At 52.3% G+C, this 14,103-nt stretch overlaps 1 protein-coding gene across 9 annotated transcripts in view; it reads right to left on the minus strand.

The window, feature by feature from the left end:
* MKX (mohawk homeobox) overlaps window positions 1–5,449 on the minus strand; it is a 48,269-nt gene extending 42,820 nt beyond the window's left edge. The window contains exons 1-3 of one of the 9 annotated variants that reach the window (XM_071805261.1): window positions 5,366–5,449; window positions 4,650–4,896; window positions 2,314–2,473 (exon numbers count right to left, since the gene is read on the minus strand). In XM_071805261.1, the coding sequence (XP_071661362.1) occupies window positions 2,314–2,473; window positions 4,650–4,831 (342 nt within the window). In that variant the 5' untranslated portion in view covers window positions 4,832–4,896; window positions 5,366–5,449. Of the gene's footprint in view, window positions 1–2,313; window positions 2,474–4,097; window positions 4,159–4,649; window positions 4,897–5,066; window positions 5,306–5,365 lie in introns of those variants that run through there. The other 8 variants (XM_065831410.2, XM_065831408.2, XM_071805260.1 and 5 more) reach the window with 8 other exon arrangements.
* Window positions 5,450–14,103: the final 8,654 nt, after the last annotated feature.

A 14,103-nucleotide genomic window follows, 5' to 3' on the forward strand; every position in this document is an offset into this window, starting at 1 on the left:
ATGGAAGAGGAGTAGGAAATCTGAGAGAGGACAGAAAACATGAGGGCATGTAACCCAGAAAAAATATCACACACCGATTCCTGTTCCCCAACGATGTCTGGTATTACTAGATTAGAAGAGCAATGACAAGAGACCCTGGTTGATGCTTTTGCAAAGTGCTCGTCCTGGGACAGAAGCAAAGCTTTCCAACAGATACCAAAGCCCAGTCCCAAACCCGCTCCTGGTTACACCACTCAGCCCAAAGAGTGCAGCCTCCAGGGAAGCTACTGCAGGTGTACCCAGTGTGACTGAGATCACAGCCTGGCGCTTTCTCTCTCATGCTGAGGGAACAAGAATTTGGATCTGGATTACAGTCTTGTTCTTTCTGGGCATCTGAAAAATAAATCTGGGGCGTGTGTTGTTTAGTTCTTCCAGGCTGAAGAATTACTGCTGGTGCCAGACATATGTATTTACCTCTTGTACAGATGCTATTGTATTCCTAGATTAAAAGAGCATTGCACCCAAATGATGAAAGAAACATCTGGGGTTTCTTTTTGATGGTGTGCTTCTGTAAATGAAGATAGATGTGCTGGTTTGCACAGCTCTTTCAAATATTACAGTTCATAGAAATAATGCTGGTCGAATTCAGCTTCAGCATAAATCCGCTGGAGTCATGGGGATCTAACAGAGAAAAATGTACCCCACAATGGTTCTTTTAAATTTTATTCTACACCTTACGTAGACTGTAAAACTGTGGAGTAGTGGCCATGGCTCACTTGATGCTTTTACAAAGGTTAACAAAACATATCCCCACCAGGACTTATCAAAGCTGCCACAAGAGAGATACTACAAAAACCCACTTTTTTTTTTTTTTCCTTGTCTGTCCATTCCATGGCATTTATAAAAGAACGGGAGAAGAACTCCTCAAGAAGTCAGTAATGTGAAAGACTTCACAACGTGTCTTCTGGATATATGCTTTAAATCTCATGTAAAAATACAGAAATATTCTAAAAGCCATAGTCCAATAAACTACTCCTGTTGAATTGTGGCATTGAATGGATAGTGTTTATGTAATCATATTTTTAAAAGTCTGAGCAAACATTTCATATATATTTTTTAAAAGCAAGAGAAGTTGTTTTAACTATATCTTCCAGTTATAATTGGCATTTTCTGAGACATTAATATTATTTTTGTCAAAGCTACAGTGTTTTTTCTAGTGCAATAGCTTCACAGTGAGGTACTAAAGTGTAAAAGTTTCCCATTTTGCTGTTACCAGGATTGAAGTTCATAGCACTGGCTTTTTTGAAGGAGTACTCAAAAAAATAATGCTGAATTACCACCTTTTTCTAATACTTCATGTCAGTTTAATATTTTCATGTCCTTTGCAAAGTGACACATAATGTGTTAGACAGAGCGCTGAGGACCCGATCCTGCAAACATCTGTGTTTCATTTTATGCACCTAGCAGTAGCTTGCAGTAAGGAAATCAAATTATTCGCAATGCATAAATCTTTGCAGCATCCAGACCTGAGACAGCATCACTCAGCAACCAACAGCATCTAACCATGTATTTCAGTTGAATGCCAGAGGGTAAAGAGAACAAAGAAATAAGATCTATAAACATTTGTAGCCAACTTTATACCTCTTACTGCAACACAACTGCCAGTCACTTCAGGAGATTTTTACCTAAAAGCAAAACAATTACTCCCCATGTCTAATTACACTATCATGAAAATTCCTGCAAGGCTGTGAAGCACAGTCACTGCATGCTGAGCCTCTGCACAGTGTGTATGGTAACACTAACATCTGTGCAACAGGTGATTATTATTATCAGAGCAATGTAACTGTTTCTATTCTAGCATATTTTCAAAAGGGTAGTAGCTCCCTACAACTTCCTCAACAATTCCTATTCTGTGCTGAAATCTGCCATTACTGTTTGTTTTTTTTTTACCTGGAGATTTTTAAAGACTAAGCAAAAATATTTCAACTGTATTTATGAAGGAGATGAAAGGATGAGCGCCTCTTTTTCTATGAGGGAAAGCACACACCTTTTGCCAATTGCATTTATCACTCCCCCAGCCAGGATAACCCCAGATGTGCAAATTTCTTTTTGGAGGATACAGTCCTGCTGGAGATGGAGCCCTGGGAAGGGCAGAGGGAAGGACTGGCACAGGACCCCTGGCCTTGCTGGCTGCACTGATACCTCCCCTGAAGCCCAGTGCTGCCCCTTGCTCAGCTCACAGCGGGGCTTTTGGCTGATGCTGTCACTGTCTCTCCCGTCCACGAAACGCCCCAGAGCACCTGCCGCCGGCGGGGGTAGGGGAGGATCCCTTACCTGCACCAGGGTCATCTGGGAACCGAGGGCCAGCAGGATCTTCTCGGTCTTGGTGGGGTAGGGGTTGTCGCGGTGCTTGTAGAGCCACTGCTTGAGCGGACGCGCCATGTCTTGCAGCGCCTGCCGCTTGTGCCGCACCTTCCCGCCGCTCTGCCGCGCCCTGCCGCGGAGAAGGGACGCTGAGGGCCGCGACCGGGGCGGTGGGCATCTGCCCGGCCCCCTACTCCCCAGCCCCGGGCACGGCGTCGAGCTCCCCTGAGCGGGTGCGGGAGGTGCGCAGGGATGTGCGCCCTGCCCGAGGGGGGACCCTGCTCGGGGGAAGCCCGCTGGCAGGGGCGCTGCCCTGACTCCGGGGTGCGCCCTGCCAGGGTCTGTCCCTGCCCTGGGGTTTGCGCCCTGGCCGGGGGCAGCCGAGCCGCGTCCCCGCTGAGCGCTCGGGGACTTTCCACGGCCGCAGTGCTCGCCCCGGGCCGGCTGCTCGGGAGAAGGACATGCCCGCAGCTTCCCCAAACTCTACGGTGGAGGGTCTGGGGCAGCAGATCGAGAAGGGAGGGCTCGGGGCCGGCTTCGCCTGTCCCGGGAGCTGCCCTTCATGATGCTGCGGGCCCGGGCGGCTACACCGCCGGGATTTCAGCGGAGTCAGGGCTCCGCAGGTGCGGGGTTTGAGTGTCCCGATGCTTTCGGCGCCCGGCATCTGCCAGGCGTATGGTCGGCATGTTTACAGAGGGGCTTTACAGAGGGGCTTTCCAGAGGAGTCAGGGCCCACCTCGGACGGCCCCGGACACCCCAGAGTGGCGCAGCCGGGAGAACAGGGATGCGGTGTGGACTGCCCCCGGGGCCAACCGGGACTGCTCCCTGCCCGAATTTATTTAACCAGCCATATTCAGAGATACCCGCGGCATCGAGCATCCCGAGTGGTTTCCTTGCGCGGAGCCGGAGGCGAGGAGTGCTGCCAGGGGAGCGAAGCAGCCCCCAAAGCCCCACGCCCGGTGGGGAAAAAAAGGTGAAACCGGGGGGAATCAAACGCAGCTCCCATTAAAGAAAAAAAAAAAAAAAAAAAGTGTTTTTGTAAAAAATGGTGTAAAATAAAAAGCGAGCGAATAAAACCGGAGGAATAGGAAGGAAAACCCACAAGCGGGTGGGGCCGGCGGTGCGACCGGTGGGCAGCGCTGCGCGGAGGCTCCGGGCGGCAGGGGGCGCCAAGGGGCCACGCCGCGCCCTACCGGGCCGTGCCGAACCGGGCTGTACCGAGCCGCACCCCGCCACGCCGAGCTGTGCCGGGCCGAGCCTTGCCGAGTCGTGCCGTTGCGGGCGGCCGCGAGCGCTGCCTCGTCCAGGGCTCCCTCGGCAACCCAGCTCCGCCGCGATCGGCTGCTTATAACATTTCGATGAAACATAACCTGCGTCCTACCAACCAGCACCGCCGTTAAAAGTACGAGCTGATGCAATCGTTAAGGTGGAAATTCGGCAGTACAAACAGCTCCTCGGGTTTTCTCAGCTTCAGTGCCTCCTGACAGTGCTCCTTAGTCTTTACTTCGCAAAGCTGACACGAAATGTCTGGTCTGCGCTCGTCAATTCAACCGTTCGAGCTACGGCTGACAAGCCGCCGGAGCTAACACGTCCTCTCATCACCTCCTATTTCACCTGTTCCAGCACAAAAAAATCACTCGCAGACGGCTTAGACACAGACGCCTTTTTAGCAAAGCCGATCCCTAACATCACCCTGCCCAGCCCTTGAATGGCATCGCGCCAGTCGGTTTTAAATCCTATCCCAAGGAACGCACCGACATCGCAGCTCCTTCCCGTCCATTCGCTCAGCGCCCTGCAAACGAGCGGCGACGGCGGAACAAGTGCTGTGGGCCGCGCAGTGCCCGCCCGCCTCAGTCCCGGCCCCGAACCGGCTGCCCCGGCACCGCCGGCGAGCGCCGGCCCCGCGGCCGCCCCCTATCCCAGGTTTCACACGTTCCGCGTTGCGTCTCTATTTGAGGGGCTTTAATTACGTGAAAAGCCCGACCAAACCGACAAGCCCAGGCTTCTCCGGTTTATTTTTGTTTGGAGGCAAAGAGCGGGGAATCAAGCACCGCAGGACAGTAGCGCTTTTTCTGGCACATTCCAGCCTAATCGGACACCTCTGCATCACCTATTACCGGACTTTCCCACCGGTGCTGTGGAATGAAGTCCCAAACAGTATGGACCCGGGGCCGTGGGGGACGGCACATCTAGAAACCCATCTCGCAAGCCCAAACCAGCTACGCGGCGTCCGGGAATGCCGGCAGCGGCACGCCGGGCCGCCCCGCGGAGCCGGTGCGCGGCGCGGAGAGTAGTGCACGGCATACCCCGTCCGCCGGTTGCGCAGGCTGAGGCTCTCCTTGATGGACGGGCTGTCGGGCAGCAACACCTCGGCGTGGTGCGGCCCCTCCACCACCCCCATGTAGGGCCGGCCGCTCCGGTCCCGCTCCTTGGCGTCCTCCTCGAAAAGCACCTGGCCGCTGAGCTTGCTGAAGACGATGGTGTTCATGGTGGGGAGCTGGGAGCCACCGTCGGGCTGGCCGCCGGCTCCGAGGTGCGGGGGCTCGCTCTGCGCTGCGGGGAGGCGGCAGCGGTCACCGGGCAGCCGCGCCGAACCGCCGAGACCCGCCCGGCGAGACCGGCGGGGGGGCACCGCGGAGGCACCGGGCGCCGCCTGCCCACCCACGGGGGGGGGGGGCAGCCCTCCCCTCCCACGGCCCGTCCCGCTCCCACGGCCCCCTCACCCAGGCCCGGTCCGCTCCCGCGGCCCGTCCCGCTCCCACTCGCACCTCGCCGCCAGCCTCCGCCACGCTCCTCGCTCCGTGTCCCAATAGTTCGGAGCGCGGGTTTTCTGTTGGGTTTGGTGTTTCTCTCTCGCTTGCTCTCTCCCTCTCTCTCCTCTTTTTTCCCCTTGCCCTTCCCCTCCCCTGGAATGATTTTCCCCTTCCCCCTCCCCAAACGGGGAGGGAAACAAATTGTTTTTAACGACCACCAAATGCGCAGAGCCCGCGCCCGGAGCCTCAGCCGCCAGGCAGCCACTCACACTTTCGGGACCGCCACTCCCCATCCCCTTGTGGGGGTGGGCACCGCCGGCGACGGGAGTCCGGCAGCCCCGGCAAGGGCAGGGGCCCCGCCCGGGCAGCGCGGCGTCGGGGGGCGGTGCGTGGAGGGGCGGTCGGAGCCCGGCGAGGGGCAGCCGAGGGACGGCAGTGCACGGCTGGTCAGTCCCCGGTGTGCACTGGGGGGAGTTCCCGGGGGAAGGCGGCTGAGGACATCGGCTGGGGTCACGCTGCCCGCAGCAGAGACCTCCGTCGCGGGGGGGCACAGCCGACGCGGCGGTGGCTGTGCTTGCAGCCGCAGCCGTGCACCGCTCATTAATGCCGGCGTTTAATGAAGCCGGACCAGGAAACATCTCCCATCACCTTTCTCCGTCTCTTCTTGCCCCCTCACCCCACAATCCTTACAAGGCTTGTAAATTAGACTGCAGACCGATCCAGCAGACAGCCCTCTCCCTTCAGCATCCTCGGCGCGGCCGGCGTGTTCCCCCAGAGAGGCGATGCTCAGTGCCCGGCGAGGTCTGCGGGTGCCCGCGGCCCGCTCCTACGGATGTGCCCCGTCCTCCCCAGCTCCCCCGGCCCGGTGCTCCACACCCTCCGCTGCTCAGCGCCGCAGCCAGCCGGGCCCCGGGTCCGTCGGGCTTAACATTTCAGTTACTGTGCGCAGAAACGAAGAAGATGGCCACAGTCAATATTTACAAGGATGTAATTCAGACGTTATTTGACCGCCGCGGGTGAACGGGGAGCTGCCGTCTGCGCCCGCGGGCCCTGCGGGACGTGCGCGGCGCGGACGCCCCGTGCTCGGGTCCCCGCGTCCTCCACGGCATTTCGGTTCCCCGTGGGCTCTCTGTCCCGGTCCTTGTCCCGTCAAGCGTGACCTCCAAAGGACCTGAGTCTGCAGAGCCGCTACCGGCTCTACCCGTTTCCATCTCCCCAGCCTGGCCTCGCCACCTCCCGGAGGGGCCACCGCGGAGGGAATACGGTTCTTCCGGCCCCCGGCGCTGGAGCGGCGGGGACAGGCGAGCTGTGGACCGCCGCGGCGGGGCCGGCACCTGTTGCCGGCGCAGCCGCTCCGGTCGGCGGCGGGACACAGCGGCGGCTCCTGTCCCGGAGCACCCCCGGCCGCCGCGTCCTCCCCCGGGCCCTCCCGCACCGTTCCCGCCCCGCCGTGGAGCGCTTCGGCCGCCTGCTCCCGTCCCTGCACCCCTCCATCACGGCCGCTCTCTGCGTCCTCAGACAGCCACACGCGTAAGGGGTGGGGTTCTCTGGAAGGGGAGCACCCTGGCGTCGGGGGTCAGCGCCCCGGTATGCAATTTCTCTGGTTGCCGGAGGGAACCAGGAGGGAGGTTGGGCAAGGGCAAGATGCCCCATCCATCGTTCAGTGAGAAAAATTGCTACTCCCGGGGAGGGGAAAAAACCCCACTACCAACTTACTGCTAGTGCCCAGCCATGAAAAACGAAGGATTGAAAAGGGCATAAATGACCACTGGAGCACTTGTGCACCCTGCGCTGCCACAGGCCTTTGGGCAAAGCCCTGTTCAAGCCTCCCCCAGACTATGTGCCCTGGTGAGGGCACTCAGAAACAGCTGGGGGAGAAGGGGTACATACAGGGACACTGTGGGACAAATGCCTTCTAGTCTGTGCTGATGTGGTTATTAGGGGCTTGCTGCAAAACATGCAGCTCCAATTATTACCATGCTCAGCTGAACTGTTTATGACCTGGAAAGTATTGTTATAATTATATTACAGCAAAAAGAGCTGAGAAAGCGACAGGCTTGATCAAAAACAAGCTCCTGAGGGCTCCTGCTCACTCCAGCAAAACAGGAAGGTGATGCCAGCCTTTGCAGCTTCACAAAGTATTTGCCCTGTAGTCTTCCCCTTCTACTCCCAGCTCCTCTGGCACTGGGTGATCTCCTCTGGCAGGGCAGGCACAGGCTGTGCCCCATAGCTCCTGCAAGGAGCACGGATGGGGCGCAGCAGGTTTCTGTGGGCCCTACAGGCTAAGGCAGCCTCTGGAGCAGGATCAGTCCGCGCACTGGCAGGGTACAGAGCAGGTGCCCTTGGAACATCTTCCCCTCCTGCTTGCCTGTCATGGTGGGATGTTCCTTCCCTGCATGCAGGTGCAGGAGGGCCTAGAGAGGCAACAATAATCCTCCTCCCTGTCTTCTGATGATGGTTCCACTTGAATATGGGCTTGGGGGTCCATCGTCTGTATTTGCAGAGTATGTGTCTGATATCGAGGACATCTGTGGTCCCCAGGAGCGGTGGGGGTGCTCAGAGCCAGGCAGGGCACAGGCAGCCAGGGCAGCAGGTTGCTGAGGGCCTGGCAGATCCTACGTCCACACCCAGAATAAATCACAGCAACGAGAGCTGAGGGCAGAAATCAGCATTTGGAAAGCGGCTCTGGAAAAAAACAAAAGTGTGTGCGGGGCAGGCGCTGCCAAGCGCGGTGAGGCAGCGGCAGAAGCAGTTGGCACCACGGCGCCTTACAAGCCTCTAAAGCAGCGAGATCTCCCAAATCATCACATGTAAATCTCACACACACCCGCCCCCTCCATATTTCATTACTTAGATCACAGTTGAAAGCTTAAATGAAAACAGGGTTTCTATTTCCAGAGCTTGTTTAACATCGTGAATGTGATACAAACTGTGGGCTTCATGTTTTTAATTAAGGTTACTTACCCGGCCATGCACGGAAAAGTAAGTCAATAGCTGCTGGCTGCACACCGCGGCCCGCAGCCGGCTCCCCTGACAATGCAGCACCGGCTGATGGGAGCACCAGGGTTCCCATGCATCCTGCTGCAGGGTGGGGGTCCAGGGTGCATGGGGAGTTGGGGCACCTGGTGCTGGAGCTGCAAGAAGCTCCTTGCTGGTCTTTGAAACATTCCTCTCCCATCCCTTGCCTGCATGCGCAGCCCCAGACAGCCGTCAGGCTGGGCTGGCATGCCAGAAAGTGGCAGCACGGCACCTTTCCAAGGGATATCGTGCAGAAGGAGCCTACAAGTGGTGCTCTGGGGCTTAATCTGTTTTGCTGGAGGAGCCAGGAAAAAATCAACTGTGCTGTCAGGTTGAGAGGAGAATTTGCTCCCGAGGCTGCGAGTGATGGAGCTCCCCAGTGCCAGCCCTGCTTCAGCCAGAGAAGGGGCTGCAGCCACAGCCTGGCTGCCTGTGGTGAACAGCCACCCCATAGAGCCCAGCTGCTCTGCCCGCTCCTCCTTCCCTGCCCAGGAGCAGGGGGCGATCCAAAACCAGTTTGGTAGAGTCCCATCTACACTCCTAAATACAGCCCTCATTTCTGGTTTGCACTCCCAGCAAAATGTTGCTTTTGTCCCTTGCTTCATGCTCTGGTTATTTTTTAAAGGCTTTTAGCAAATATTTTATTGGCATTGCATTCTCACAGCTTCCCCCTCCAACTGTGGATTCCTTGACAGTAAACATATATGTCTGAAATTCAAAGAATTTCCTCGCATCCCTGGTACACTCTGCGCTATGGCATGCTGGATGGCTAAATAACGACACCCATGTGTTTTGAAGGGCCTGAGAAGTCAGGTATGTGAGGAAATTGCTTAGGATTATGCAAAAAGAGGTGTTATCTACACTGCGAAATCACCACACTTGCAGGGAGAGCAGCTGTAGAGACCCGTTGCCATCCACGGAAGCAGCCGAGTCAGTGCTGGGTGAAGTCCCAAGGTATATGTAGACAAGGATGAACCTGCCTAACCAAGTTGTCTGAAATGGTGCTTCATGGGGTTTGCTCTGCTTCTGCAGGCAGCCAGAGCTGGCAAAGCTGTAGCCTTAGCAGGAACCTCTGCTCAGTCTGGCAGCCCCCAAAAACACTGGAGTGAAATAAAGTAGGGGCGAAGTTAAATCTTGTAAAATGCGGTTCTGTAAATATCCTAAGGAAGGAAGAAGAACTGTTCCCTTTGAACATTTTGCAGGACCAATGCCTAAAATATCCTCTGGCTTAGAGCAACAGGGCTCAGTGCCCTGCTGGGAGGGTGCATCCAACCTTGGGAGCAGTGGAGTCATCATGCTGGGCATAGGACATCTAAGGGGGGAGATAATTATGTTGGTCTATCAGAAAGCAAAGATAGACCCTGAAGTTACCACCTAACTACAGGCTTTTTTGCATTCAAAGAGCTGTGGAAAAATGAGCTTTGGAAGTTTTCTCAACAGCTGTGAAAGAACACCTGAAAGATAAAATGCATGCTTATTTCTCTTCTTTATGGTTATTTGGTTTGGAGGAATTGGTAAGAGTGTGTGTTGAAATGGACATGTATGCAAGAAGCAAATGCCAACATCATGTGTGACCATCCCTAAAGTAGCTTTGATGGTGCTACTGTGACTGGTGGTGGTGCTTCAGTAGGTAATACTGTCAAACCACAGTGTCAAAGACTGTGGGGAGCAAGAGGAACAACAACAACAAGCAAGTGAAATTGAGTGGTTGTCAAGAGGACATCCTGAAGCCTGGCAGATGTGACCATTAATAAAACCGTGGTTTCACTTCTGGGTCCAGCAAAGCTAGACTGAGACAAAATTTTTGACTGTAGCTCCAGTGTGGCACACAGTATAATTCAGATATTTCTTTAACATTTACATCCAGGAAAGGTGTTCATTAAGGTAGCTGGTCTACTGTCTGAAGGCCACTGAATAGAATACTGCAGAAAGGTGGACAGACTTCACCTGATGAGAAAACTGAAAACAAGAACGGCACTAGACTCTCTACGAATGTGGGAGACAACCTTGACTGAAAGTCCAGTTCTTGTTTTCCACAAAGCAGGAAAGGCTGCATGCTACTCATGTATTAGAGTAGGCTGAAGGCACAGGCTGGGTTGTAGAGCAGACTTATGTGCTTAATATTTTGCCATCTGGCTTCTAGCTCAGCTTTAGCGATGAAACCCAGAATCTGGGTTATGGTGTGGCAAGGAGAATTGGCCAAGGAGCTTCAGCTGCAGGAAGAGCTGTGCCTTGATCCTGGACTTACACAGGGCCGTCAGGCATGGGGGTCCGGGGCCACTCTAGAGGCAGGGAACTGGGCTGGCAAACATGGGGAGGGGGCTGGTGCCTCTTTGGGAGCTGCAGCAAGCAGTGCTGTTCCCTGTTCTGCTAAGAAGGTGGCCCTGTGGGGTGGCATCCCTGGTGCCATCCTCGAACTCTGGAAAAATCACTGGGGTTAGTGGCAGCAAAATCCCCAGACAAACCACAGACCAAAAAAAAAAACCCAACCCATTTCTGTTGCATCATCTGGGAGGGTGAAGGACCCAGTTCTGTTCTGCATCTTCTTGATGTGTTTTGTCCTAAGAATTAATAAACAAAAAAATAACAAGGTCTCCAGTCAAGGCCTAGATCACAGTTCATCCTACCTCAATGTGAACCCCTCTAAACAGCCAGAAAAACAAGCTCCTGACTGGTGCTTAGAGGCTTTGTTTTTTTCTCATGGCTTTGTCCCACCTCCATGTCTTATGACATATCTTAGATTTCCATCCCCTGGACCATGTAAAACAAAGCACCTTCCACAGGACCTCTGCTGCACTTTGGCTGGTGCATGCAGTGTACTTGGGGAGGAGGAGGAGGAAAAGGCGGAGGAAGGCTGTGGTGTTTGCAGGATTTCCCAGCGCCCCTTCACTCAAGCTCTGTTGGGGCTCTGTGACCAGCAAAAAGGGCAAAAAGGCTCCAGAGGGGGCCAGATGCTTTTCACGGGAATGATGATGATGTGTAACATGGTGTTAATTAGGGGGAAATTTGATTAGCAGGAGAAGCTCTGCAGTTTGGCCTGGGACAGAGTCGGTGTCTTGAGATCAGATTTCTTGGTTATTGAGCTTCGTTCGCATGTGGGAGTTGCTCTCCATTTTGTGCTCTTAGGATCCAGGAGGGATCTGTGTGTGCCCCACAGAAGACCCCACCCGTGGCTCTTATGGTGCATCTGATTTCTCCAGGTCTCTGCCCTCCGTGGAGTCAAGCTGTGTGGGTTACTCCAGTTTACACCATTCCTCCTCTGCTGCTTGTTTTTGCTTAATCCCAAGGAATATAAAGCCAGTGACTCAAGCCTTAACTATGTACATGAGCCCTTGTTTCTGTACAAACAGGGGCTGAAAGATCCAAAAAGAGGCTGTTTTTTACTAATTAGATGTAATGTATCAATATAATAAAAATCAGTAATTTTGCTATGTTACATATATCTTGTTCTTTCCATGACTGTATTTCTTTTAACTGAGTTTTAAAAATCCATATTTTATATTCTCAGAGGATGTTCACATTTTTGGTGCCTTTAATAGCCAAGGAATGATTCAGTTCCATTCAATGTAGTATCTCAGATGGCTGATGTCTGCTCCACATTTAAAAAATGAGTGTGAGTTTGTTTGGATTTAACATTAATGATGGCAGGTCACATTGCAGAAATCACTGCTTTGAAAAGTTAAGGATAAACGTACAGTTCATAACAATAATAATTCTAATTCTAATTTTTCTTCAGCCACCTGTGCAAAAATAAACACTACATGCTGTGTTATTGAATTCTCAACTATTTATTCCCATTTTGCCATCTAGCTCGACTGGAAAGCATAAATTTGTGTGTTTTTACCACCAATATTCTTCAGTATTGCAAAGGTCAATTTGTCATTTTAAATAATTATCAGCAGAATGGTTCAAACAATAAGGAATTTCTGCTCAAGTCTGTCTTTTCTGGTCAGGGAGAGAGGAGGATGTGCGAGGTATGAGCGAAGGTGGAGCAGCAATGCGCAGGGACACTGCAATTCACATGGCATCTGCCAGGGACCTGTCCCCTGGGGTTTACCCCACCAGCCTCAGCTCTCGAGCATCCCCAATACCCAAAAATGTGGCCCAGCCTGGCAAGGTGGAGAGACTCGAGTGGGCTGAGGGGACAGAAGGGGCAGCTGTGAGGGGCTGATTCTGTTCCTCACTTGATCTGTGCGTGATTTTGCGTGACCTGGAGGATTTCACAATCCCTGAGTTTCCCTTCTGCAGCTGCAAGATGGGAATAATAACGCTTCCTCTCCTTTCCCTGCTTCCTACTCTGCTTTTGGCACACAGCTAATACAAGAGGGCTTGATCTCAGTTGGAATCTATCAGTGCTACTGACATGTTAATAATACCAGCAGAAACGTTTCCTCTTTCCTTTGCACCGACAAAGCTCTGTGCAGGGTAGCAGCTCCCAACACATCAGCCCAGAGCGTATTCACTTTCAACCCCAAATCTGAGGCGTTTTCCGGAGAGAAGACAGAGAGGATACGAGATTCATACTGACTTTTAGGATTTTAAACAGGGAGAAGTAGTCATAACATGCTCCAGTTTGATGGCCCTCCAGTTATTGCATTAAAAAAATGAAATATCCTCAGCTTCTTGGCTGCTTGCTCGGCATAAAACCTTGTGTGGTTGAGTCAGGGTTTTGATGATTTTCTGTCTAGAAGCTCCCTTGGTAGATGTCGGGTCCTGGAGAGGACAGGCAGAGTCAGAGCATGTTGCCAAGGCAACACAGATGGAGTTGAGGGGATTCTGTGTCTTGAAGGAAAATCCTGAAGTTAATGCCAGTTTCTATAAAAACTGCCCAGGGATGGGCAGCTGGAGCCACCTGGGGGGAGCTCGCTTTGGGACACAGGATCCCGCTCTCACCAGCTCTGCTCGGAAATCACCCAGTAGTGGGGTAGTTTCCAGCAGAGGAAGCCTCAGAAAGTCAGAGGATAAAATAAGGTTGCGGGAAGATTTTTCTAAAGATGATTTGTGATTAATGTTTTTGGCCCGAGTTTGAAAATCCCCATCCTTATTGCTTGCAGTGATATAAAAACATCTCTCTGGTTGCTCTAGCTTTTACATAATTGATAATTTATGAATCTCTGATGATTTAAAAGTTTTCTTGAAGTTTTCCAATAATAATAAATACATTTATTTAAGCAGATTAGAAAGTCAGGCTGATCATATTAATCTGTTTAACCAGTCCTGATAGCAGTGTTATCTAACTGAATTTAAAGCTCTGTAAATAGTTTTAAAACACACAAATGCTATTTTAGCAGAGACTAATGCCAAAGACTCAAAATGCAGTTTGGCTGTGATAGCTATTGCCAGCCTTGAATGTCGATACCCAAGGAGAAGCAACAAACTCATACTCTGTGCTTTCCTGCTTGTGTACAGAATAGACGGGTTCTGCAGGGTGCAGAACATGAGGTGTAGCAGCATAACTCAAATACAAACCATTACTATTTATTATTGGTGAGGCTGTGGCAAGCAAGCCAGCAAAGGAAATAGCTGGCACATCTTCTTTAATTCCTTCTGGTTCTAAAGTAGTTTTCGGGAAATAATTCTTCAAGACCTTGGCTCCACACACAGCATATTTATTCGGAGTTGGCAGGGGCACCAGAAACCATATAGTTCATAGAGCCCTCATTTCTTTGGATCCTGAAAGTGTTTATCAAAAATGTTTGTTAGACAGATTAGAGCCATACACATACACAGTACTAGTCCTATGGCACTCGCTGTTGTCTTCAAGCACTTTAGGTTTAATCACAGCCCACACCCATCCTTTGAATAAACTTCTGAAATTCCACAATGGCAATAAGGGTTATTTTGAGAATGAGGAGTCATCCACCTTAGCATGTCAAGTGAATTTTGGCTTTGAAGGTTTTTTTTTCTCCAAGTTATCGGAATATAACTATTATCTTTTCTTCTATATTGTGACTATTTGACTTGTGACCTCAGGGATAGTTTTCTTGCT

Source organism: Patagioenas fasciata, chromosome 2 (assembly GCF_037038585.1).
Source record: "Patagioenas fasciata isolate bPatFas1 chromosome 2, bPatFas1.hap1, whole genome shotgun sequence".
Taxonomy (NCBI): domain Eukaryota; kingdom Metazoa; phylum Chordata; class Aves; order Columbiformes; family Columbidae; genus Patagioenas; species Patagioenas fasciata.